At 40.0% G+C, this 27,925-nt stretch overlaps 1 protein-coding gene across 1 annotated transcript; it reads left to right on the forward strand.

Moving 5' to 3' along the window:
- The first annotated feature begins 7,000 nt into the window (after window positions 1–7,000).
- Window positions 7,001–9,490, forward strand: ftr63 (finTRIM family, member 63). Its single transcript, XM_059497851.1, has 6 exons — window positions 7,001–7,521; window positions 7,609–7,704; window positions 7,813–8,046; window positions 8,146–8,305; window positions 8,523–8,567; window positions 8,871–9,490. The coding sequence occupies exons 1-6, from the start codon at window positions 7,030–7,032 to the stop codon at window positions 9,011–9,013; spliced, it is 1,170 nt and encodes a 389-aa protein (XP_059353834.1). The 5' UTR covers window positions 7,001–7,029; the 3' UTR covers window positions 9,014–9,490.
- Window positions 9,491–27,925: the final 18,435 nt, after the last annotated feature.

Consider the following 27,925-nt stretch of genomic DNA (forward strand, 5'->3'; position numbering starts at 1 on the left):
ACTGCAAGAATTTTTTTTTGTTTGTTTAGTGAGTATTTATATATACAATATATATTGGCGTAGCAACTGGGGAAAAGGGGGTCAGAGTGCATAGGGCCCAGAGGCAGAGAGGGGCCCGACTGTATACAAAAACCTAGTAGGGGCTGTCAGTTGCATAATAATTTCATTTTGAGCTAATGTTTTCCAGCTTAAGACAGACTTCATTATAAATCACACGCAATATTCAAAACAATATTTAAAACTACCTGCCCGTACACAATTCCATGAATATTTTTTTTTCAGGGTTGTTGTAGGTTTTGTTAGAAAAGCTAAAGCTGGAAAACATTTGATCAAATGCGATTACTTTACTCATAGCCTTATGGTCTTTTTATTTTTATGCATATAAAATGTATGTGGCTGGAAACAGTACACGCACACACACACACACACACACACACAACTGCTGTGTGATTCAGTGACCAGTGATGCTTCAAATTTAAAACACGACAACATTCGAATGCATTTTCAGCTCTGAGTTTGTTATTAATGTACTTTGCAAAGCAGTTTATTTGTTTTAAAATGTTATGGTATAATTTTTAATTCATTAATTATTTCTCTTTATGCCATACAGTTTATAGCAGGTGAAAACAGTGATTATTAATCATTAATGTGAAGGGCGGGTTCGGGTGGGGTTGGTCCAATAAAGCTGATTCACATATTTATAATTTCAATATTTATGTATTATTTTTTAATCCACTTTATTTTGCAATGCGGAAGTTATTTGAACATTCCAGACTTCTGATTCATTAGCCACAATACAGGAAATAACTTTAAAAATAAGTGAAGTAAACAGCACAACTGTGAGTGTTTTCTTTTCAGCTCCTTGCGTGACTGCAGAAGCATTTGGTAGGAATTTGCCTTGGACCAGCAAATTCGGTAAGACATAGAACAGGTTACCATTGGACACCCTGGGGTTATATGTACAGGTGTTTATCAGTGCTACAGACCCCCAGGGAATCCTGTGAAGCGGGAATTTACTTGGGTTCCCTGCCAGGGTTTTGGCACGTGGGTGCAGGAATGTTCCAGTAGCATAGTGTGTGGTGTGGGGGGTGTGACACAGTAATTGGTAACACAGTAACATGGGTGTGGATGGTTATTCTCTTTAATCAAACAAGCTTTATTGGTTTATAGCAACCCCACCCTACCCCAGCTTTTAATTATATATTTAGGTATTTTATAATATTAATAATCGTTAATCACTGTTCACGCCTGCTATAAACCTTGAACAAATCAAATAAACTATTTTGCAAAGCACATTAATACAAAATCACTAATAAACTGAGAAGTGAAATGGTATCCTGTTGTTGTCTTGCTGGTCACTGTAGAATAATGCAGCAGTTTTTTTTGAGTGGAGTATTCATTCAGTAACACACCCTTGTTAAGAGTGTTACTGTTTTCTGTCACTGACTGCATGCAATGTATATAGTTACATTATTAAATCAGTATTAATTTAGACATTGATAATGACATTTCAAAAGAGTCTTGTATGAAGTGGTAACCTCATGATTTGTTTTTATTTATTAATTTTTTTTCTTCCTGGTTTATGTTCCCGGTTTTGGTTCCTCAAAATAGCGTTCAAACTTACAGTAAAGGGACATCCTATAATTCACTGAACTGACTGTACATACCAGTAACTTGAAGAACTACATTGACCACTTAAGATATTCTAGATATTTCATTTTTTTTGTCAACATGCAAAGAATAGACAGCTCTTTGATCTCAATACAGTTCACGCATTAAATTGCATCACACATCAACCACCATTTACATTGCTTCCGAAACAAACACCAGTCTTACAGATAATATCTCCACATGGGGTAACATATTCAGACAGAATAATATAGAGTGCTTGAGGAAGTTTTAATGAAGATCAGATAAAATTAGTAAGACTTTCCAACAAGAAATTCAGATTTTATCACTAGCATAGAAAATAACAGGTTGGCTAGTTATTCGACGCAAGACCTCTGCTCAACGAAGGAAAATGTCATACCATTTTCATCCAAGATCCTACAAACAAAATGCTCTAGATTTCATATTTTCAGAAGCGAGGCTTTTAGGGCTGCTGGAAGAATGCCAGCTGGCAAAGTGCCTTTAATAGCTGATGCACCACTGGAGATCAAGGTGAAAATGGAAACCAAAGGACAATTGGGAAATGCCATGAGCTTTTTTTTCTTCTTTCTTTCTTTCTTTGGGATATGACTTTTAATATATGCATTGCAGATAGGAAAGGAAACATCTTGATTTTTTTAAACCAACTAAACTACTACTACTACTACTACTACTCCCTGTAGAATAAACTGAGGTATATGTTACTGGGGAGGACATGATTAGACAGGACTGCTATCAGCCTTTGAAAGTGTGCTATACAGCATTCGTCAGGTCACAACACACATATTCTCTGCACTCTCAGAAAAGATTGTTTCTCAAATGCACAGAACTCGACTGCATATTAACTTCATATTGGTCTGTATGTTATTATTATTATTATAAAATTAAATAGTAACCAAACCAAAAATGATAATACAATACAGCCTGGAAACTAGCTTCATAACTTGCTTATTAATACTTAAAGTTTCAGAGTTGACTCTTTTTAGTAATTACTTAAGTAATTACTTAAGCTCTCTGTGGCAAGGGGGGAGGGTGTGGTTTAGCGAACCCTGCAGCTGGGGAGCGCAAATAACGAACACCTGTCTCTTGTTGCAGTAATTGGCGTGGAGAGAGTATAAAATACCAGGAAAAATGGGAGCGAGGGAGAGAGAGAAGGACTGCTGGCTGCCACACTCCTGGGCTTTGCTGGATATTTTGTTGGAGTGAATTTATGTAGATTTCTGACTGTTTTTGTGCCTGTTTGCACACCTTTTGTTTTAAGTTGGCAATAAAAGCAGCCAGTCTTCAAAGCCGACCCTGCCATCTTCCCTCCTATACAACGAACATTGTTACACTGGTGACGAAACCCGGGAGGGAATATGGATGTCGCCACCATGCATGGTTATTGGCAGATCCCCTTGTCTCCATTATCCAGAGAAAAAACAGTTTTCACGATGCCGTTTGGGTTACACCAATTTGTTACACTTCCTTTCGGGCTGTTCGGGGCTCCGGCTAGTCTTTCAGCCACTGATGGACAGGGTGTTGCGGCCCCATGGTGCATATGCTGCTGCCTATCTAGATGATATCATTATATTTAGTAATGACTTGCAGCGGCATATGCAGCATGTCAGGGCAGTACTGAGGTCACTGAGAGGGGCTGGGCTAACGGCCAACCCGAGGAAGTGTGCGACGTAAAGTATCTGGGTTTTCACTTGGGACATAGACAGGTGCGTCCTTGAGAAAGTTCTTGAGGCTGGCGGGATATTATAGAAAGTTTGTGCCTAATTATTCGGACCTCACCAACCCCTTGACTGATCTCACTAAAAAGGAAGCACCAGATACGGTTCAGTGGACGGAGCCATGCCAGCAGGCATTTACCCAGGTGAAGGCTGCTCTATGTGGCGGGTCGTTGCTTCCAGAGGTGGAAAGTAACGAATTACATTTACTCGCGTTACTGTAATTGAGTAGCTTTTTTGTGTACTAATACTTTTTAAAGTAATTTTTTAAATCTGTAATTTTACTTTTACTTAAGTATATTTTGTTTAAAGTATTGTACTTCGCTACATTTTAAAACACATTAATTACTGAGTAAAAAAAAAAAAATCGCTCCCTGGAAACTACGGCAGTAAATAATGGGCAGGAGGGCAAACTGGCGCTAAATCACAAGAAAGATGCAGATGGACAAAACAGGCGTTAGTGGTGCACCGCTGAAAACGAAACCCCGTCATATTCTGAAGTTGAACTCGAAGGAAATGAAGTGAACCCCTGGCCATGTGTATGCTCTATTATGCAGTGTAAGCTGTACTTGTAGCTCTAGTTTGTAACCAAACTAGCAGCTTATAAAATCTCGACAAGACATCAACCCTTCGCAAGAATGTAGAGGTAAGCTAAATAATTGCATCGTTGCATTGGTGGTTAAAATGAAGCTTTGACATTTTAGCAAGAGGCTTTGCACAAATTAGCCAAAAAGACAGTGGTGAGGAGTGTGCTATATATATCGTCTGCGATAATATCATATTTTTTGTTTTAATGATGTGCGCGCGCATGTATAGTGCGTTCTTTCACTGTGTGATTCAGTCTCATAAAATGCATTCAGAATGATCACAAAATTGAAGATATAGGGGCAGAAAATTCACATATTTATATAATTTCATACATTAAATCAAAATCACACAAAGAATGCCATCTTTTCCTCCAAAAATCATCATGAATATATACATACATATATATTACAGTTCAGTAAACAAGTTAATTAAGAGACTTGCGTTTTAGACACCATATTGCCTTTTTTAGCTCTATTTCTACAACAGAAAATAATTCCAAACACAGCCACCAAAGCACAGTTTTGCGTCTCTGAGCAACGTGACAGTATTTCGTTCCTGAATGAATCAACCATTTAAATGATTCGGTTCAATCGCAATGACTCACTTATTAACAGTGACTTGCTGACACATACTGGCCATTTTAATTTCACATTTAAAGTATCTTTTGATTTTTTTTAATAATTTCTTATCATTTCAAATGAGTATTCAACATTTTATGTCTTGTATATCAAAACATTATTCATGCATTTGTAACTGCAGGTTAAATGCATTCTTGTCCTATACATCTAAATGCCACTTCCAATGAATCTTCTGCATTTCCTCTGCATTAAAAGATGAGTTTGTTGATACTGATTTGCCTGGTAACAGCCCAAATGTTTTATTATTCTAAATAACTGATTCCTTTAATTAAAAACAACTAGTTTGAGATTAATAGACCTATCCTAGGGGTGTCAAACTCAGTTCCTGGAGGGCTGTAGCCCTGCAGAGTTTAGTTCTAACCCTGCTCCAGCACGCATATCATGTAGTTTTCAAATAAACCTAAATGATCAGGTGTGTTTAATTAGGGTTAAATCTAAACTGTGCAGGACTGTGGCCCTCCAGGAACTGAGTTTGACACCCTTGGCCTGTCCCATTTTTGACTCCCTCCCACTGTTAAAATGTAACTTTTTTTTTTTTTTTTTTTTTTTAAGTTATTTTTACTCTGAGTAAATTTTAAATTAGCTACTTTTTACTTCTACTTGAGTTGATTTTTAGACTGGTACTTTTACTTGTACTTAAGTAAAATTTCATTAATGTAATGGTACTTTTACTTGAGTAGAATATTTTTGTACTCTTTCCACCTCTGGTTGCTTCACTCTCCTGATTTCTCTCTCCCTTTTTTGTTGCAGACGGACGCGTCGGACGGTGATTTAGCGAACCCTGTAACGGGGGAGAATAAAAAGTCTTAGTTTTCAAACTTTACACATAGTGATAAGCTATACGTCATTTTGTTTGCAATAATAGAAAATAATAATAAATAAAATCTGTAATGATTTCGTGAGTACAGTTTATAAACTAAAGGGACGGATTGATTTTTTTTCTCCTACAGGTGACGTGCGGGGCTACGTAGATAAGCTATTCGTCCTTTTGTTTCAATAAAAAAAAAAAAAAAAAAAAAAACAACCTGAAAGAAATGTTGTTTCTAAGCTGAACAGTGTAACTCCTGTGTCCTTCCTTTAGTTGGAGACACTGCACACTAATGCTGTATAACCCTTGACGTCCTACATACATATTTTGCTGAGGCATTCACGACTTTAATCAAATAATTAATGCTTTCATTTCATTTATAATTTTCACAGGAATGAAGTAAGTAAACCTGTATGCATTTATGTTGCTAATCTCCAAAGTCTAATATAATATTGATACATATGCAATAAACAATAATGTTTGTCTCTTTTGATATGGTCCCTGACGGAGAAGCTTTTCCAATGCTTTTGAAAGTGACACGATGTTCTAACTTCCATAAAATAAAATGAGGTTGTTTGTCCACAGCCTGATTTGAATTTTAAATAATTTCATATAAGAGACTTAAGTCGATAGTCTAATAGCGCTTCAGTAACTGTGATTGCACAGGTAAATTATTACATTTACACCGTAAAAGATGAGCTATGAAAAGATGCAGTGATCAAGATGATATATAATTATAATACCTATTCAAGTGCCATGTCACAGGTTTGCCAGCAGAGATCCCTCATTAGACTCTTTGCTAGTATGATCTCTGATTAACTTAATCGTTGTGTCTAAATCATTGAGATTTTTTTTTTTTTTTGGTAATAAATTACATCATGCATAGGAATGATGCTCCTTCAGAGCACTTTGCAGTCTGACCTGTTTTCACCACACACAGACACAAACATACACACACACACACACACACACACACACAAACAAACAACCTATCGATATGAAACCAAAGTATGGTACTTTGTTCTATATTATGAATTACTCAGTATTGAAAACTCGTCTTCTGAATCATCCAAGAAGTATTTGCTCCTTAAAAAGGACCGACTTTAAAAAGTGATTAATTTGAATCAGTCATAGTTCTGAAATTTTTGTCATTGTCTGGCAAGGATTCATTTTTAAAATCAATAGCCCTACATAACCGGGGCTCTGGTTAAAGCATCTACCAGCATGATTTCTTTCTGAAATTGGCCATCCGAACCATGACCTTGAAAGTCTGTAGTGAAATATCCAACCTATCATTTTATCAATAGGCTACAGGCTATATAATAGCATCTTCAAAATGTCTTGTAAATATTTCTCACAAGGACATGTTAAATATTAATAAAAAAGATCATTATGGTTTAAAAACATGGTTTTGGAGTGATTGCCTCTAACTCTACAGTTTCACTTGTGATACAAACAACTCTTAAATTCCCTGAAACCAGTTCTCTTCAAAACAGTTTTTTTTTTCTTCCTGAACATTTTACAGTAAACAGAATGAGGAAACAATTTCAGCTATTTAACACGAAGAAGCTGCAGCATTAGTTATTGTCGAGCTGTTTTTTGAGGTGTTCGGTCAGTGTTCATACGCAGTGAAATGGCCAGTGTTTCAGTGGAACAGGACCATTTCACCTGTCCAGTGTGTCAGGATCTACTGCAGAATCCAGTGACCATTCCCTGTGGACACAGTTACTGTATGAACTGTATTACAGACTGGTGGAATCAGGAGAATCAGAACGGAGTTTACAAATGTCCTCAGTGCAGAAAGACCTTCAGCCCAAGACCTGCCTTATGTAAGAATGTGATGTTTGCTCAAATGGTGGAGAACCTGAAGAAGACAAAACTACAAACTGCTGTTCCTGCTGGTGCCTCCTGTCAGACTCATTTTGACCTTCATGAAGAATTTCCCCCAAGTAAACCATACAAAGTTATTGATGCCACTGGGCAGAAGAGGATCTGTCATCAACATAATAAACAACTGGAAATCTACTGCCGGACCGATCAGCTCTATATCTGTTATTTGTGTTCCGTAAATACACACAAAAATCACACGTTTGTAACTGCTATAGAAGAGAGGACAAAGAAACAGGCAAATAAAAAAAAATCCTATTGGTTATTGTTGTTAGTTTAAGATGGTATTTCTTTTTCATTTAATAAATGTTTCTTTTTTTAACAGAACCATCTTGATCAAACTCGAGGAAACTTCCAGGAGAGAATCCAGCAGAGAGAGAAAGATCTTCAGGAACTGAGAGAGGTTGTGAAGAATCATAGGGTGAGTTGCCAACTGGTGGAAAAGTTTCATGGTCAGTTAATACTCTCAGTGATAATCCCAGTGCACTTCCAGTCCACCTGAAGATCACTGTGTAATGTGTCCTTACAGCACTCTGCACAGAAAGCAGTGCAAGAGACTGATAGGAACTTTACTGAAATAATCTGCTCCATTGAGAGAAGCCAATCCGAGATCACAGAGCTGATCAGAGATCAGGAAAAAGCTTTAGTGAGTCAAACTGAAATACTCATGAAGCAACTGGTGCAGGAGATTGATGACCTGAGGACAAGAGACACTGAAATGGGGCAGCTTTCACAAACAGATGATCACATCCATTTTCTTCAGGTAAGAGAAGTTGAGAAAAACAGGGCTGTGATCTAAAGGTGTCTTTGAATGTATGTAAATGTATGTTTGATTTTTTTGTCTTTGTGTGGGATTCTGTAGAGTTTTGAGTTATTCTCTGTTCCTCCACAAACTACTGATGTGCCCAGAATCACAGCCGATTCTCACCTCTTATATGATGATGTGGGAAAATCTGTCCTTCTGCTAAAAAATAAACTTGAGGAAGTCTCCACAGATTTGACAAGAATGATATCTAATAGAGGTAAAATCCTGGCGATGTTCAAAATAAGAGTAGCATCATGTAATGTTTGCAAAATGAATGTTTGGAAATCTAAAACTGATGTATCCAACTGATACTAAAAAAGACAACCATCTTAAGACAAAAGTGAAGCATCTAATGAGGCTTTTACACATTTCTTTATATGTGCGTTTTAGCTTTATGTATAAATAATACTTGAAATGTCTGTTGGTTTCCATAGTGCTAAACATTAAGATCTTTTCCACTTCTGGGGAGAGCATAACAAGTAAGTCTCATCTAATAAAATAATAATCACACAAAGTGATGTTTGATTTCTCCATTATATTCAGGTAGCTCATGGAAAAAAATTTCTTCATGTGATTGATCAGATCCTTTACATGCATTAAGCTGTAAACTATTCTAAACCAGCTGGTACACGCTTACTGTCTCAGTCTAAAGTAAACCTAAAACTTTGATTTCTTCCATGTCCCAGTTTAACTGAAGAACTTTATCGGGGGCTGTTTTAAAAGCTTTTATTATTTCTTGACTGTAGGCTTTGTGACATTAATATCTTTGCTTTCCTCTGCAGCACCACAGTCACGACCCAGGTCCACAACACTACCAGTGCCACCATCCAGTTACAACCCAATGCCATTACCAACTAGACCACATAATGAATTGTCACAAAACAAACCCTTTTTAGGTTCAAAATATTGGCATTCCTTAGGATAAGGGTAACAGTCCAGACCCTCCGCATTGCCAGGATCATGTGTCAGACCCTGCACAGCAACACTTTGTGTTTGAAGCAACACAAAGGCACAAAATAAAATCCTCATTATATTCTTTTTTGCTTTGTAAATCTGTAATCTCTGCTATCTCTACTATTTACTATATATCTAATTATCCAATTACCATTATCTACAGAATTGGTATAGTTTTTAAAACATTATTTTAAGTATATATTTATATATTCCTTCTGTTCAACCTCTATCCCTGATCAAACATAAGTGAAACAGCTAATTAAGATCTTCAGGAGCACTTGATAATTACAGAGGTGTGCTGGAGCAGGGTTAGAATTGAACTCTTCAGCTATGTAGATCTCCAGGAACAGGATTGGCATGCCTGATTTAGATAAATGTTTTTTTTTCTGCTTATGAATGTATCTGAAGTGCATATAGCATGTTTGGTATGCAGTTAATAAAGACTTGTTTCTCTTTCTCCAGTTCTTCGTGTTATAAGATATCCAGTCATGCAAGTTATTTTGGTCTTGGCATTTAATTCAAAGTCTCATATGAAAGATTTTAATGATGTTTGTAATATTTTACAGAATTTGTCTTTGACTTGTAGTCAAACTGTGTTTGCCTGCTATATCAATACGCTACCCCAGTAACTGTATAATTCTTGTAAAATGTCACACCACTACTGAAATGATTTTTTAATACAAAAGCTTGATTAAAATGGTTTACCACATAAAATGTACAAACAACATTCTAAAACATTTCCCATGTACAAATAAATATGATTCTAATTCTTGATGTTATATATTTTCTCACATACATTATACCAGTGGTTTTCAATAAGTCATAATGGATTTTATAATTCGCTATATTCAAACTACATACAGCTGTAATGTAACATTATGCGTGGCATGATAAACTTAAACTTTTAAAAGCAAGCAGTCTTCCCATTCTTATTGTTTTTTGGAACTGTTCCCCACCGTGCTTATTTCCAATGCAGGATTGACATAGTTTGTGATCACTTTTATATGTACAGTGTTATATGTACAGTGATCACAACTTGCAAAATGGGCCTGATGCAAAACCAGCTGAGAAGCACTGCATTAAAAGATACATATTGTCCTTGATTTTCATTGCTTGTAAGGAACAAACGGTAAATGATGATGATTCTCACACAGGCTCGGACTCAATCAGCAAATACTGCACTTCCATAACAAACTGTGGCGGGGTGGAAGGAACACGCGAGAGCAAACTCAAGTGCAAAGCCCCGGAGGGTGGATTTTATTATAGTGTGGTGATACAGGGGTGATGGCGGTGATTTGGCGGTGAATCCATGGAGTGTGTTGGGAACTCAGAAACGAAGACCAGGAGACTCTTGGGTAATCTTCAGCAGGATTCTTTATTGAGAACGGTCTGCGTGGCGCTGCAGTCATCAAGAAGTCTAACTTGTCCTTAAGACATTGTAGTTTTTATACATTCAAGTGGGAGGGATCCCTACCGTAGAGGTGGAGACCATGTAAACAAAGCATGCAAATTGAATCAGGAAAATGTCAGACACTGTAATTTTCCCAGCCTTGATCTCATCAGCATAACAGTGTCATTCAAATGCATAGGTGCTAATTCAATCAGTCTGGCAAGACTGGTGAGGAAGAGCACAAAGACAAAAGGTCATTATCTCAGACTCTTGATTTTCTTGATTTGATCTTCTTGGATATGTCAGCTTTATTACCTACTATTATATTGGAACCTATATTTAACATTTTATAAATTTGTAATCCCACAGTCCTCCCGTTGAGAGTTCTAATAACTCTCACATAATAAAAATTTAAACATTTAAAAGTTCATTCTCGTAACCTTTGATCGTTACAGGCACATAGCACTTGCTCTGTGTTGATTGTCTGTAGTGACGAATGGCATGTTGACACAGAAACAAACATGCAGCTAGGGTCTGTCTAGTTCTTATGGGTAATAATCTTTTCTGGTCGGAATTGTCATTTCCTCGTGATGGGCATGAGTAAGTTGTTGAATAAAACACTTGATACTGTGGACGCATAGATAGTACACCAGTAGTAAGAACAACAGCAGAATTGCTATTTCCTTGATCCACAGCCAGGGTTTACCTAACAGGTTTCCGAACCATGACGAATTGTCTTCAGTCATCTGGTGTAATTTTGATGAAAGTTCAAGAATGTCTTGTTGAATTTTGTTCAAGTTCTCTGTTGGATCCAGTAAACCGGTGCAGCACTCAGGTCATGACATGTGCTTTGGTTAAAAATTCCATTAGTGACAACACCAAATAGAGTGCAGGTATCACAGTCAGAAATGGGGTGTGCTACCCATGGGATTCCTGCTCCTACAGAAGGTGGATGTGGCATGCAAACGTTCTTTCCAGCAAACAAGGAGTTTATTGACATATTCATCAGCTCTAAGAATATGTTGTTTCTGGAGTCTATACTTTGTGCGATGTCCATCATGATTACTAGTACGGCAATCTTGATCATGTTGATGGATGACTGAAGTTCCCGTGTATGATTCTCTGCGTTGTGTATTTAATTTTTTTTTTTTTCTTCCGTGACAGTTGGCTCGGTTGTGGGTCTGGTTGTCTTTTAAAATTGGTGTCATCATACACAAGTGAGGAGGTTGGTGTGTATGGGCCTCGGGACAGCCATCAAGTGGTATCTGCACAGAGTAAGAAAGAAAACAAACAACGACAGAGCAGCATTTGTTGTAAAAAAAAAAAACTGTAAACACTAGGGTTGTATCCTCTGGTCGATTTGAGTCTGCTATTGTTGTTCCTTTCTTTCCCTATTTCTTAATTACTGTGACACCTAAAGAACAGTGAGGTAAGGATGGACTAGTAGGTGGGGGAATGCCTAAAAGGGAATCTTCACCGCAGGATTGGCCCCCGAAGCCTGTTGCATTCGGTTCTTTCCTGGGCTCCTCACTGGTCCATGTGTCCTATCCTATCCCTGTAGGTGGAGGAACAACTTTACAGTGTGAAACATGAGTCCATGTTTTCCTTCCCTGACAAAACACTGCAGCTGCTGTAATCAACATCATTTGATGTGGTCCGTGCCACTTAGGCTCTAACGGCTTGTTTCTGAATGACTTTATCATGACCCACTGACCTGGGATGATTGTGTGTCCCCCTTCTGGTGGAGTCTGCCAACACGACTCAACTCTCTCTCTGGCACTCTGTACTGCCTTTGTGAGGTTTTCACAGTAAGTGATCAGGGCATCTGAGGCTATGTGTACATCAGCATTTCTAAGATCAATCACACCTGGCATCTGCATTGGGCGTCCTGTAATAATCTCATGAGGGCTCAGTCCTACTGATCTGTTAGGTGACGCTCTCATACTACACAATACCGCTGGCAGTGCCTCGACCCATGGTACTCCTTCCTGGTGCATTTTGATTAGCCTGGTTTTTATAGTTCTGTTTGCTCGTTCAACTTGTCCTGATGCTTGTGGCCTATAGGGACAGTGAAGATTCCACTTAATTTTCAACATTTTAGACACTTCCCTGACTACCTGTCCTGTGGAGTGTGTACCTTGATCTGAGTCAATGCAATCTGGTAATCCCCATCTGGGAATGAAATCAGTGACTAGACATTTAGCAGTATGTGCAGCTGTAGCACGCCCTGTTGGATAAGCTTCTAGCCATCTAGAGAACTTGTCCAATACTACCAAAACATAAGTTTTTCCCTTACAAGGAGGCAATGATATGTAATCAACTTGCAGGTGACAAAATGGTCCTGGTGGAGCTGGAGTATGTGTTGCTGTTGTAGCTGCTGCTGGCACATCATTATTTTTTTGACATGTAACACATCTCTTGACTGTTTCGGTTGCTACATTTCTGAATTTTGGATTCCACCATTGATTTGAGAGCCTGTGATTCATCGTTGCTGGACCACTATGACCCAAATTGTGTATTTGTTGAGCCAAATATGGCAGCAGTGATTCGGGAGCGACATACTTCCCCTCTTTGGTCCAGCATCCAGATGAATCCACTGTGGCCCCTTTGTCTAACCATGTCCATGCTTCATATAGAGGAGCGTCTTTGTACAGATCAATAATTGATTTAGGAGGCAGAATTGTCCTCTGTGCTATACTATCTGAACACACTTGTACAGTTGCATAGGAACAAGCCTGTTTAGCAGCTACATCAGCAAGAGTATTACCTTTAGCTTCTGCAGTGTTAGTTGTGAGATGTGCTTTCACTTTGATCACCGCTAATTTCTTTGGAAGTTTCATGGAAAACAATAAATCTTTTACTAATCCAGCATGCTTGATGGGGGATCCAGCAGAAGTTAGAAACTGTCTAGTTTGCCAAATGACACCAAAATCATGAACCACCCCAAAAGCATATCTGGAATCAGTGTAGATATTTGCAATCGATCCTGAAGCTAGCGTGCATGCTCTAGTTAAGGCTACTAGTTCTGCAGCTTGAGCTGAAAAATGATCTGGAAGACGGCCTGAAGCTACAACTTCAGTGGTGGAAGTTACTGCATAACCTGCTCGTCTGTTTCCCTCAATGACTTGAGCTGAGCCATCAACAAACAACTACAATTCTGCATTCTCTACGGGAGTTTCTTTTATGTCACTCATAGCTGCGTATGTAAGCGTAACACAATCGTGAGTTATTTCACCTTCATCCTCTAACAAAACTTCAGTCATTGCAGACATCATACATGAGGATGGGTTTGTTACTGGTGCACGTTGTAAAACAATGTTCGGGGCTGTGAGGGTCGTTAACCAATTTCCCCAGCGAGAGGAGGTGACAGAAGTGACTTTTGCTTGATTCATTAGTGCGGAAACTGCATGAGGACATCTTACATTTATAGTCTGTCCTAGCACCATTCCTGTTGAATCCTGAAGAGCTAGATGAACTGCCTGCACTGCTCTAAGACATGGGCCCATGCCTTGAGCAACTATGTCAAGTTTACATGAATAGTAATGAATTGGGCGTAAACTGCCCCCATGATCTTGCATTAAACATGCAGTCATAAAGCCTAAGTGTTCATGTACATAAAGCACAAAGGGTTTATTAGATTGTGCAATTCCTAATGCTGGTGCTTGACATAGTGCTCTCTTTATATCATTGAAAGCTTTGAGGTGAATTTCTTCCATACAAACAGTATCAGAATCTTTAACCTGGCCTTTCAACAAGTCATAGAGAGGCTGAGCAATTGAGGCATATTCTTCAATCCAAGGTCTACAGTAACCTGCTGTTCCTAAAAATGATCTGAATGTTTTAATGGTCGTAGGTGGAGGTATGGCTTTGACTGAAGCGGCTCGATCCTGTGTAATAGATCTATTTCCTGCTCCAATTGTTTGACCGAGAAATGTGACTTGGTTTTTAGCAATTTGAGCTTTGTGAAAGCTACATTTGTGTCCTCTTTTCGGCAAATAGTCCAACAATGCTGCCAATTCGGTTTGATGTACCTCGTGATCTGTAGAGGCTACCAAAATATCATCGACATATTGAATCATAGTGGACTGTTTTACTGGACATTCTGGGTCCCACAAATCATGTCTGACAGCCTGATGGTATAAAGTTGGGGAATTCTGAAATCCCTGGGGCAAACTCGTCCACTGATATTGTTCATAGTCAACTGTAAAAGCTAACCATGTCTGGCTGTCAGAGTGCAAGGGTACAGAAAAGAATCCATTAGACATATCAATTACAGAAAAAACCTTTCAATCTAATGGTAAGCCATTACAAATTGTAGATGGATCTGCCACTAGGGGGGTGATTTTATCAATATGTTTATTGGCTACTCTGTAGTCTATGGTGAGTCTCCATGTCCCATTAGATTTCACCTGAGAAGAGATGATGCTGACCCTCAGAGGACCCCAGATGATGCTAACCTTGAATCAACAAACAGAACTAACAATTATTGCTACATGTGTGACTGCATCCTATAATTACTATTAATTAATAATATTGATAGTTCATCATCTAGCTGACTACGTCTTGTATTATTATTATTATTATTTTTATTTTTCTAAAATCCTGTCAAACGTGCACAAACTACTAGCTACTACTAAATATTGTAGAAACATAATTTTCTGTAAAGTTGCTTTGTAACGATTTGTATTGTAAAAAGCGCTATACAAATAAACTTGAATTGAATTGAATTGAATTTCTTGATGGGCCATATGGGTGAGTTACAGGGACTGTTTGTTTTAACTAGCACTCCTTGCTTCAGCAATTTTCCAACAATAGGTTTTATCCCCTGTATAGCTTCCTTACTGATAGGATATTGTTTGGTAACAGGAGGTGGGGTTCCTGTCAATTTGACTGGTTCTACACCTGTCAAAAACCCACAATCATCTTTGTCTTTAGCCCAAATTGGATGATTCTGTAAGAAAGCATACTCAGGAGTTATTACATTATTGGTAGAAACTTGTGCTGATTAAATTTTTATGCTAGCAGATTCTGAGGACATGTCTAAAGTCAGATGTACTTGTCTGAGTAGATCCATGCCTAGAATTGCACCTGTATTTAATGGAGCACATAGCAATTTTGTAGTCAGAGTCTTTGGGCCTAATTGTACATCTATGGACGGGGTTTCATACAAAACAGAATCTTCACCTATTACACCTGTTAAACAAAGTTTAGTTTTCTTGTATGGGATGTTTAAACCTTCAGCCAATTTTATAGGAATTACGGTAATTTCTGCACCTGTATCAAGCAAAAAGTCAATCTCTTTCTCTTGTATGCTACCTTTCACAAAAATTATTTTGTCATTGTGATGGATTACAGGGTAAAGGTAGCTACTCACAGCCCCAACGATTAGTTTTTTTCCTGTTCTTTTTGTGCTTTTAGAAGAACCTGAGTGAGTTGTCCTAAAGTTTCTGTGGTCATTGTAGGAATTACTTCAGGATTGTAGGCGGGCTGAGAAGGATCAGAATTATGCATAACATTTCTTCTACTATCTTTCAACTTCTTTCTACACTCTTTCTCCCAGTGACCTGATCTTTCACAGTAATTGCATTTGCCTTCTCTTTTAGGCCATCTATGGTCATGTTTCCTTGTGCTAAATGTAGCTGCTGCTGCTACTCTCACTTTTGTCTTAACATCCGCATCTCTTTCTCATGTAGCTAAACTGTCTAGATTACTTCTGAGAGTTTTGTTAGACCAAGTGAGATCTAGGATCTTGTCATCTAGCACACTTTCAGGATCATCAACGATCCCACTGTACGTTACTGCTGACTGACAAAATCTTTCAGTGTATTCACTCACAGTTTCTTCTTTCCTTTGCACGCAGTTAGTGATTCTAGACCAGTCTATTTTGGGTCCCATAATATTTTTTAGAATTTTCAAAACACCTTCCCTCAAATCGCCTTTACTGACATGTTGTAATTCAGAAGTAACAGCAGACTCAAAGGTGTTGAATTCAGATTCAGTTAGAATTTGTGACATTAGCTGTATGACTTCTGCTAACGACATGTCGTAGAGACGCATTTTGCTGATTAATGCTCTTCTAAATTCAGAAAAATGTGTGCGTGCTGAGGGTAAGCTCTGGGGTAGTCTCTCTATATCTTTAGGTCCTAGAACTTTGGTAACAGTTTGTACCTGGACAACAGAGGGGTTGGGAGCAACACTTTGAGTTCCCTCAGTTCCCTGAGATCTCCTCCTAGCGCCACAAACCTTAACAGAATCTACAGGCACATCAGTTACTGACTGGATGGCTACATCTGTTTCAAAGAAAGTTTGTAAATCAGGATAAATGCTATCAGTCTGAATAACTTCTTCCACATCAGTTTTTGCTGCAGCTTTGTTGCGGTTAAATTTCCTAGTCAAAGAGGATACTCTAGCTCTGAGCTCTTTGTTCTGTTCCTCTAGTTCTGAGTTACGCTGAGACTGTTGCGTAGCTGCCGCTAAGGCAAATTCTCTGTGGCAGCAGATAATGCCTTTCAAATTGTTCTTGCGAATACATGCTCCTAGTACCTTTTTACACTCATCTACAGACCATGTTTTGTCTGGATGGATATCATATTTCTAAATTAGTTCTTGTCTAACTTTCTCAGTGACTATTAGGTTCATTTGCACACCTAACAGGGATTTGAATTTGCTATCAGACCACAAAGGAGTCGCGAGACCACCTTTTTCAGTTGTGGGGATCAATCTAGCATTCTTTCTAAACATCTTGTGAGTTTCCTTTTTTTTACCACACAATCAAAACACTAAAACTTCTCTGATCAACAGAGAGTACCAAAAATTAACACAAACTTCTAGCACTTTACGCTAAACTTCCCTGCCGAGACACAGAGGGTAGCAAAATATTAGCATGTGATGCTAATCTTCCATGCCTAAACAGAGGATTATTTCCATCTCTGAAATATAATTTTTAGAGGGTAACTTAGTTAACCAAACCCTACAGCTGTCTGTTAACTCTTCTCTGACGGCGCAGAGGATAACATTTGTTCTGGTCTTAAAGGTTCTTTTGGATAGAGGTACACTCACCAACCATTGGTTGTACAGAAAGATTCAGACTGGAATGAAGTCAGATCTTTGTTGAGATTGCAGTTTCAATCTGGATTCAGGTGAGAAGCTCTATCCGGGTCACGGCGCCAAAAACTGTTGGGAACTCAGAAACGAAGACCAAGAGACTCTTGGGTAATCTTCAGCAGGATTCTTTATTGAGAACGGTCTGCGTGGCGCTGCAGTCATCAAGAAGTCTAATTGTCCTTAAGACATTGTAGTTTTTATACATTCAAGTGGGAGGGATCCCTACCGTAGAGGTGGAGACCATGTAAACAAAGCATGCAAATTGAATCAGGAAAATGTCAGACACTGTAATTCTCCCAGCCTTGATCTCATCAGCATAACAGTGTCATTCAAATGCATAGGTGCTAATTCAATCAGTCTGGCAAGACTGGTGAGGAAGAGCACAAAGAAAAAAGGTCATTATCTCAGACTCTTGATTTACTTGATTTGATCTTCTTGGATATGTCAGCTTTATTACCTACTATTATATTGGAACCTATATTTAACATTTTATAAATTTGTAATCCCACAAGTGCTCGTGGCAGTGTCTTTCGGTCACACGCTGCTTTCTGGAAGATACAGCAGGGGTAGCTCGAGCAGTATCAGTGGGGTAGCTCCTGGAGAGGCTTCTCACCCTTGTCCTGAGTGCATGCTGTTTATATAGAACCCGGCTGATGAGAGGCAGGTGCAGGTGATCAGCTCGTGATGAGCTTTGAGACGGTGCTCCTCGTGAATTACCAGGGCAACGCTGATGTGGAATTGGGACGCTCGTCCCCCCCCCCCCCCCCCCCCCCCCAAGCGTTGTCCTGGTCTGGTGTCTGGTGGAGAAATATGATGTTAGTAGGGGTGAATAAAGGGGTGGGTGGGGAGTGACCCACCCAGACAGACCTGCAAAAGCTGACCAGATCCGGGAAATGCCGCCTGCGTTGGAGTTGGCCACTCCGGCCCGATGGAGCACTTTAAAGTGGAAGTCCTGAGGTGAGGGCCATCTTCACCTTTTTGTACGCCTCCTCCACTTCAGGTGTCCAGCACACTTTTTCCGGCTGACCCTTCCTGGTCAGGTCTGTCAGGGGGTGGCTAAGGAGGAGAAGTTAGGGATGAAACACCGGTAGTACCCTGCCAACCCCAAAAACGCTAGTACCTGGGTCTTTGAGCTGGGCTTCGGTGCAGACCGTATCGCCTCGACCTTTTTCTCTTGGGGTCGGATGAGGCCCCTTCCGACTTGGAAGCCCAGGTACTTCGCCTCGGTCAGGCCCAAGTGACACTTCTGGGGGTTGGCAGTGAGCCCAGCCCTACGTAGCTCCATCAGCACCCTTCGCAGATGGTCCAGGTGGTCTTCCCAGTGCTAGGAGTGGATGACCATGTTGTCCAGGTATGCCGCGGCGTAGGCCTGGTGAGGCCGCAGCAAGCTGTCCATCATGCGCTGGAATGTGGCTGGAGCCCCGTGTAGACAAAACGGGAGGGCCCGGTACTGCCAGTGCCCACCGGGGTACTGAAGGAAGTTTTGGGCTTGGCTGTCTCGGACAGGGGGACTTACCAGTACCCTTTAGTGAGGTCCAGGGTGGAAATATAGGGGGCCCTTCTTAGGCGGTCGAGGAGTTCATCCACCCGAGGCATATGGTACCCGTCAAACGGCGAGACTCTGTTCAGGCAGCAGAAGTCATTGCAGAAGCAGAGGGTGCCATCGGGCTTGGGGACCATGATGATAGGGCTGGACCAAGGGCTGTTCAATGGCTCAATTACCCCTAACTTCAGCATTTGTTGAATTTCCTCTTCAATAGCCTGCCGACGAGCCTCTGGGACACAGTAGGGCCGTTGCCAGACGATGACTCCGGCTGGTGTGTGGATTTCATGCTGGACAACGTGGGTCCGCCCGGAGGCCGACGAAAACACATCTGGGAACTGACCGACCAGGTGCTGCAGCTCCGTCTTTTGGGCCGCCGACAGCTCTGTGTTGATTTCCACTACGACCGGGTCCCTGGTGGCGAGGGCCACTAGCTGGTCTCTTGTCCCTATCCACTTTTTGAGTAGGTTGATGTGGTAGAGTTGGTCTGGTTTCTGCCGCCCCGGCTAGCGGACTTGGTACGTGACAGGCCAAATTTTTTCAGTGACGGTGTACGGGCCCTGCCAGCTGGCCAGGAACTTGCAGGCGGATTTGGGGACAAGGACCATTACACGGTCTCCAGGCTGGAATTCACGGGGCTGGGCGGCCCGGTTGTAGTGCCATTGCTGCACTTGCTGTGCCCTGGCGAGGTGTTCCTGTACTAATGGCATGACACGGTCGATCCTTTCCCTCATCGCCCTCACGTGTTCAATGACAGAGCGGTGCTGGGGTGCAGGTTGTTGTTCCCATGCGTCCCTCCCGATATCTAACAGCCCCCGAGACTGATGCCCGAACAGCAACTCAAAGGGGGTGAAGCACGTGGAAGCCTGAGGGACCTCCCGAATGCTGAACAACACGTAAGGGAGCATGAGGTCCCAGTTGCGCTTGTCTTCGGCCACGACCCGCCGTAGCATTTGCTTGAGGGTTTGGTTGAATCGTTCCATGAGGTCGTCAGTCTGGGGATGGTAAACAGAGGTTTTCAGTTGCTTTACCTTAAGGCACAGGTCAGCCATTAGCCTGGACATGAAGCGGGTCCCCTGGTTGGTCAGTATTTTCGCAGGGATGCACACTCGGCTGAAGAGCAGGAAGAGCTCGCGGGCGATGGTCTTGGCGGCAGCTTTACGAAGGGGCATTGTTTCGGGGTACCGGGTGGCATAGTCCACAATCACCAAGATGTGTTCGTGGCCGCGGGCAGACTTAGGCAACGGCCCTATCAGGTCCATCCCAATGCACTTGAAGGGCACCCCAATGATGGGCAGTGGAATCAGCGGGCTGGGGGGAGGTTTCCGAGGAGACGTCTTTTGGCAGGTTGGGCAAGCCTGGCAGAAACGTTTGACTTCAGCTTCCAGCACAGGCCAGTGGAAGCGATCCCTAACACGGTGAGTGGTATTTTCGGCTCCAAGGTGGCCCGCCAGGGGGTGCAGGTCAGCCAACTCTAGCACCGTTTCTGTCTTCGTCTGGGCTACCACTAATAAAGTTTTCTCCTACCCCCTTCGCTGTGCGACACAGTAGAGCAGGACATTTTGGATGATGAAATGCGAGAGAGGATGGGGCCCCGGTTTTCGCTCTTTACCGTCCACCACACGCACTTGGGACAAGCAATGTTTTAGGCGATCGTCCTCGCGTTGTTCTTGGGAAAACAAGCCGCCTCCATTCACCTGTTGGAACAGATCATGGTAGAGGTTAGTTTCAGGGACCGGGGACTTACCATCTCTCCCTCAGTCCATGGCCAGTAGGGCCGGCCGCTGACAAGCTCCTCTCGCCAGCTTTTCCTTGCGGCAGCTTCCCTTCGTGGTGGCGGGCTGTACGGCGGCGGCCAGGAGGCAGTCGAACCCCGGCCAGTCTCGGCCAAGAAGGAGGGGGACTGGCAGTTCCTTCAGCATGCCCACTTCACGGGGACAGGCGCCCGGGAAGGCGGAGAACGTCACTCTCCGTGCAGGTGTTGGGCAGGTAGCTTTGGTTTCTCCACGGGGCGTGAGGATGCGAGATTGCACTAAGCTAACCGCACTGCCGGAGTCTAGGAGGGCTTGGACTGGATGGCCGTTAATTTTCACCTTTGCCTCCAGCGTCCCCTGCCTCTCACCTGCCTCTCATCATATATATATATATATATATATATATATATATATATATATATATATATATATAAATATTGGCCTAAAGATGAGTTCAGGCCAGGACCCATATCAAACACTTGAACTTTGGGCAGACCATATATATTGCATATTTAAGTTAGTTTAAAACAAGTAATTTCCTGTCGCCAGCAGGTGGGGGTAGGATAATAACTGAAATATTGGCCTTAAGATCTGTTGAGACCAGGAATCTTATCAAACGTGAAGTTTAGGGCAGATCAGACATTTCATGTTTAAGTTAGTTTAAAATAAGTAATTTCCTGTTGCCAGCAGGTGGTGCTATAATTATAATTGAATATTGGCCTTTAGATGTGTTTGGGCAGATTGGGCATTGTATGCATGAGTTACAACAACTTTCTGTTTCATAGTATTAATAGCATCCTTTAGTACATAGTAAGTGTTGCAAGCATGTTTGAGAATATTTCTAGCATGATTAGCACACAATGGTATTTTTTACTGTGTTGCTAATAGTACATAAGTGTAAAACATGTCACTTCTTCTTGCCAGTAGGTGGCGTTATAACTATAACCAAATATGATGATGTAGATATCTTCAGGCCAGGACTCAAATCAAACTTGTGAAGTTTGAGGCAGATTGGACATTGTATGCAAGAGTTACAGTAATGTTCTGCAATACTCCATTAATAGCATGCTTTAACACTGATCTAAGTGTTGCTAGCATGTTTTAGCATGTTACTAGAATTTTGCCAGTCTATTTAACACTTGTTGATGCTTTTTATTATTTTGCAAGCAGTCCATAACTGTGTTACACTGGACACTTCCTGTTGCTTAGCTAAGTGCTACTAGCATGTTTTAGTATGTTTCTAACATTTTGCCAGTGTATTTAGCACTTGCTGACACTTTTTAATGTGTTGCTAGGAGTCCATAACAGTGTTACACATTACACTTCCTGTTGCCAGCAGGTGGCGCTATGACTAAACGAATACGGGCATGTTGATGTGTTCAGGTCAGGACTCTTATAAAATGTGTGAAGTTTGGGGCAGATTGGGCATTGCTTGCCTGAGTTACAAAAACTTCCTTTTTCACCACATTAGTAGCATGCTTTAGCACTTAGCTAAGTGTTGCTAGCATGTATTAGTATTTTTCCTATTTTAATAATAATAATAATAATTCATTACATTTATATAGCGCTTTTCTAGGCACTCAAAGCGCTTACATTGTCAGGGGGTATCTCATCCACCACCAGTGTGCAGCATCCACCTGGATGATGCGACGGCAGCCATAGTGCGCCAGAATGCCCACCACACACCAGCTTACTGGTGGAGAGGAGACAGAGTGATGAAGCCAATCAGCAGATATGGGGATTGTTAGGAGGCCATGATGATCCGAGGCCAATGGGCGAATTTAGCCAGGATGCCAAGGTCACACCTCTACTCTTTTCGAAAGACATCCTGGGATTTTTACTGACCACAGAGAGTCAGGACCTCGGTTTAACGTCTCATCCGAAGGACGGTGCTTGTTGACAGTATAGTGTCCCCTTCACTACATTGGGGCACTAGGACCCACACAGACCACAGGGTGAGCACCCCCTGCTGGCCTCACTAGCACCTCTTCCAGCAGCAACCTAGTTTTCTCAGGAGGTCTCCCATCCAGGTACTGACCAGGCTCAACCCTGCTTAGCTTCAGTGGGAAACCGGTCTTGGGCTCCAGGGTGATATGGCTGCCGACCTATTTAAATATAAATATTTTACCTATTTAACACTTGTTGACACTTTATAATATGTTCCTAGGAGTCCATAAAAGTGTCAACCATGTCACTTCCTGTTACCAGCAGGTGGCGCTGAATTTGGTCATGGGTGTTTGTTCAGGACAGAACACCTATCACATGTGTGAAGTTTGGGGCAGATCGGACATTGCTTGCCTGAGTTACAGCAACTTCCTTTTTCACGGCGAAACATCAGATTTGTCAGACCGCCAGGGACACACCCCTTGACGAAAACTCAATGTACACGTATGTACCGATTTTCATGCATGTACATGAAAAGTAGCTCGAGGTGCACTCTGTTGAAATTGAATAGGTGGCGCTATCGAGCCATTTTGCCAGACCCACTTCTGCAAAGTTTTGTGAGTTTTAAAGCATGTTTAGGCCTTCAAAAATGTGATTAATTTCAGAGAAGATGAAGAAGAAGAAGAATAAAGGGAGCAATTCCAAGAGGTGCTCGGGCCCTAAAAAGCTAAATGAGATGTGTTTTCCCCCCATTAATCAACACGTAATAAGTAGAGATAATAGGCAAATACTTCTCAGCTTAATAGTCTGTAGTTCTTCCTTTGCAAAAAAAAATATTGTTTAGTGTGAAGAAAAGTAGTTACCAGGGCCATGAAAAAAGTGTAGTGTTTTCAAAAGTTTTTTAAGACTTTTGAAACCATTTATTTATTGATTTATTTATTTATATTTAGAATGTTGAAAAACAAAAAAAACAATGAAAAAACAGTGCAGTAAATGATGTGTGTGGGGATGGCCCCTTATTGTTTCTATATGGAGAAATCGGAGAAAATAGTCTATTGCAATCATAAAAAGGGCAAAAACAAGTGCTCTCTTGTAAAAAATACAAAATTTTCTTCCACTGATATACAAGTTTCAGTAGCATGCAATAGATTTCAACAGTTTTCCTTTAGAATGTTGCTAAGATACTAAACTTAAAATACTTAAAATAGGCTGATGACATCAATTTACTCTTTTTTATTTTAACATTTCACTAGTGAATAAAATATAAATTTAAATATAATTAACATTTCTTTTAAAAACTGAATTATTTTTCTTCATAGAGCATGTGATAATGCATTCTGTGATTGCCTTGTCAGTAAATGCATTGCAGTGCTGCCTTAGATCTTGAACAAGCTGTCTAAGTAGGCAGCATAATTAGGAAGAGCTAGCTTTTGGAACAGCTATAACAAAGCTTCTGACATTCAACCTGGGTCCGTGTATATTTTGGTCATTTGATTTTCTATTTAAAAATAAATAAAGATAAATGAGAAACGGTTTGATTTTCGTTTTTTCGTTTTGTTTAAGAAACGGAAAACGAAAATTTAGCTGCATTTTTCGTATTTTTGTTTGTGGGTAAAAAATGAGATTATGCTTTAATATTTGTTTGAATGTGTGGGCGGCACTGAAACGCCCCTTTTCATCCCTTCTGTACTGCACCGACAAGCGGCAACCGCAAGCTCAGTTCATTTTCACCGGGAGAGAAGCGGCAGACAGCAGAGCATATTAATCCCGCGGATTCTATACTAGTGGTGCTTGCAAGCTTTATATATATATATATATATATATATATATATATATATATATATATATATATATATATATAATTTTTTTTGACCAAACAGAAATTAATTTATTCAATGACATGAAATATGCGGATTTGTAGCCTACTAATTTTATTCTATACCTATTTAAGAAAAACCTCACAAGTAGCCTATGTTTTCATTTGCTATTACAAACAACAGCAACTGAAGCTTTATCTTGTAGAGTGTAGTCTGCTGCACTTCTCTGATCGGCGGATCCCGATCCACACCTTCCATCCCGAAAACAGGGGAAAGAGCTTCAGCTCCGTCAGTTTGGATCGTAAAACACCCTAAATAACACGAAAACCTTACAAAACTCTTAACTTCTTTCTGAAACGTCAGAAATGAACCAGGCTCATGCATCAGACGAACCATGTCTAGCTGGACATGTCTACTTTTAAAATAATCCATTTAAATAGAAAAATAATAATAATAATTTTATATTTAGGCCTATGTAATTCAAATGAAACCAACGAGAGGTGCAGTGTTTCCCGTCTGAACTCATTATCTGTAATGATGTCACACCATCACTAGGCTATATTCATACTGTCATCTACAGAATTCGTGAATTCAGTTCATAATTCTAAGTAGCCTATAGCCTATAATTAAAACATTTAAAGTAGACTAATTATGGGGGAAAACTTAACTTATTTTAATATAAATTTTATTATAAATGTGGGGTTGGGTTTTTCCCATTTTATTTTTTTTATGAATGGCCTAGAATAAAATAAATAAAAATTAAAATAATTAAAATAATAAAGTTGTCAAGTCTGCTTTGTCAATAACATGCAGCAGCTGGAAAATTATAATATTATTTTTTATTTTATTATTAATTTAATTAATTAATTAATTATTATTATTATTATTATTTTATCTTGCAAGCACCACTAGCAAAGAATCCGCGGAATTAATATGCTCTGCTGTCTGCCGCTTCTCTCCCGGTGAAAATGAACTGAGCTTGCGGTTGCCGCTTGTCGGTGCAGTACAGAAGGGATGAAAGGGGCGTTTCAGCGCCGCCCACACATTCAAACAAATATTAAAGCATAATCTCATTTTTTACCCACAAACAAAAATACGAAAAATGCAGCTAAATTTTCGTTTTCCGTTTCTTAAACAAAACGAAAAAACGAAAATCAAACCGTTTCTCATTTATCTTTATTTATTTTTAAATAGAAAATCAAATGACCAAAATATACACGGACCAACCTGCATGAGACAATTCATTTGCTGTTTGTAAACCCCAAAAGACAAAATGAGATATAGAGCCAAAAACGAATTTTCCGTTTGTTAAACTAAACAGAAAAATAAATAAACGAGACATTTTTCCATTTCTCATTATTGAATTCTAAATTTGGTTCTTTGGTTCTACTAGCGATTTGATTGGAGACCAACAGCCAATCACAATTGACCTTTAATTTTCCGATTAGTTGATTTTGTGGCAACCTTGTAACGCTGTTGGAAATTGAGCGAGCGTGTGTCAAGAGTTGAGCGCGAGAGAGAGGGACTTGACAGGAGCGCAGAGAATACGTTTGTGAGAGAGCACCTGAGTAAACTGCATGAGAGGGGTTATTGCTGCACGTTAATATGGATAATAGCAAACAAGCAAATACATTTATTGAGCACGGAATCGTTTTTTCTTTGCTCAAGTGAATTTTTTTTTTTTTTTTTGCGATTGTTAATTTCTGTTCAAAATATAATGTAATGTGCTTGCAAAATATAGTTCTCTGTGCTCAAAACGTACAATTACTCGCTCAGGATTGTGGCACAAAAATAACGCCACACACACACACAATGGAAAACTGTCTTTAAGGTAGAGTATACAGCCTTTGTCTACACTTATTTGATGTCGAAAATCAAATTCAGTATAGAAGTCTTTATAGTTTATGAATTGCTGACTCATTCCAGCAGTGTTGACTCCGCTCTCACTCCACATTAAAGTTATGTACTGTCATAAGTCAAATGAACTGGGTCAGGAATGTAGTGAATAAAACATCCATCCAGTGGCACTAACACTAACTTTTTTAATAAAAGTTAATATATTTCAAACATATGATATATTTCATATATATCAAAATTTGAAGTATATCAGTTAGTCACTTAAATAGGGCTTTTCATGTTGCATCTAACCCCATGTTATCATCATTCTAATACCAAGCTTTAAACCTGAGTAGAGTAATGTTTGACACTTGTACTTTAGTTGCAGGGTTTACACTGCTTTTTTCTGGCGTTATAAAACCCTGCTCTGGAGTAGGGTTAGCCATGCTTTTGTGATGTTAACCCCTCATTGTTGCCGCCAAATGAGTAAATGATGAAATGATGTGGTGTTAGAAAGTTACGGCTATGCTTAGCATCTACACCCAATCATGTGCCTCAGATTCCAAGGTAGGAAGGCATCAAGGTACGTCCAAATTCAATGTTAGCTTCACTAGATTGAGCGGCCATGTAAAATTACTACTTACATATTTCAGATAAGCCATTTGAGGTCAACGAATGATAGTCAAGCGTGTGGATGTACTATATTAGCACATAATTCCAGCTGTTAACATCACAAGATCTGTCTGTCACGGACTGCTTGACCTCACCATTTCCTGTAGATTGTTTTTGACTCTGCCTGCAAAGTCACTGCATGATAAGGCAGCAAGGCATCAAGTCAGATGCCTAAGCTTTTGGATGCAGCCAGTGTTTTGTATAAATGTAAGGAATATGTGTGAAGAAGAGAGCATGTCATTCAGACCATTCAGGAAAAATATAATAGTAAAGTCTGCAATATTTAATATGAAGATGTGCAATGCTAATGCTGTTATGTAAACAGGTCGAGTGCTGCATTCATCAAGGCAGTGACCCTGATATCGCAAATATGCATATAAGAACATTAACCTGGGGTTTAGGATGTACGGTATGAAACAGTGTACGAATACCCAGGAGTAATTGTTAACCCCAGGTAATTATAAGCAATATAAAACATGAAGCAAATTAACCCAGGATTCAATCAACCCAGGTGTTTAGAATAACCCAGGGTTAACTATTTCAAGTGTGAAAAGCCCAAATTGATTTGAAAGGAGGTTCCTCCAACAGCTGTACACTGATTAAAGCAACTTCGAGAATGCATGTGTTCATTCCCTCAGCAGGTAAGACTTTAAGGGCTTTAAATAACTTTAAATGCTTTTAAATAAAACATTAAATAACTCTTCATTTAAAAATTCAATGAGTTAAAAAACACCAATGCTGTGTCAGTTGTTCTTAAGAAAACTTTTCTTACAAAAAACAAAAACAATCATTGCACTCCTTTACAGACAAATTAACACACACAATACTTGTTCAGAAAGTAGTTTGTTGTCAGAGTCTTGAGGCATATGTATATAAAAAAAAA

This window comes from Carassius carassius, chromosome 18, assembly GCF_963082965.1.
Source record: "Carassius carassius chromosome 18, fCarCar2.1, whole genome shotgun sequence".
Lineage (NCBI taxonomy): Eukaryota > Metazoa > Chordata > Actinopteri > Cypriniformes > Cyprinidae > Carassius > Carassius carassius.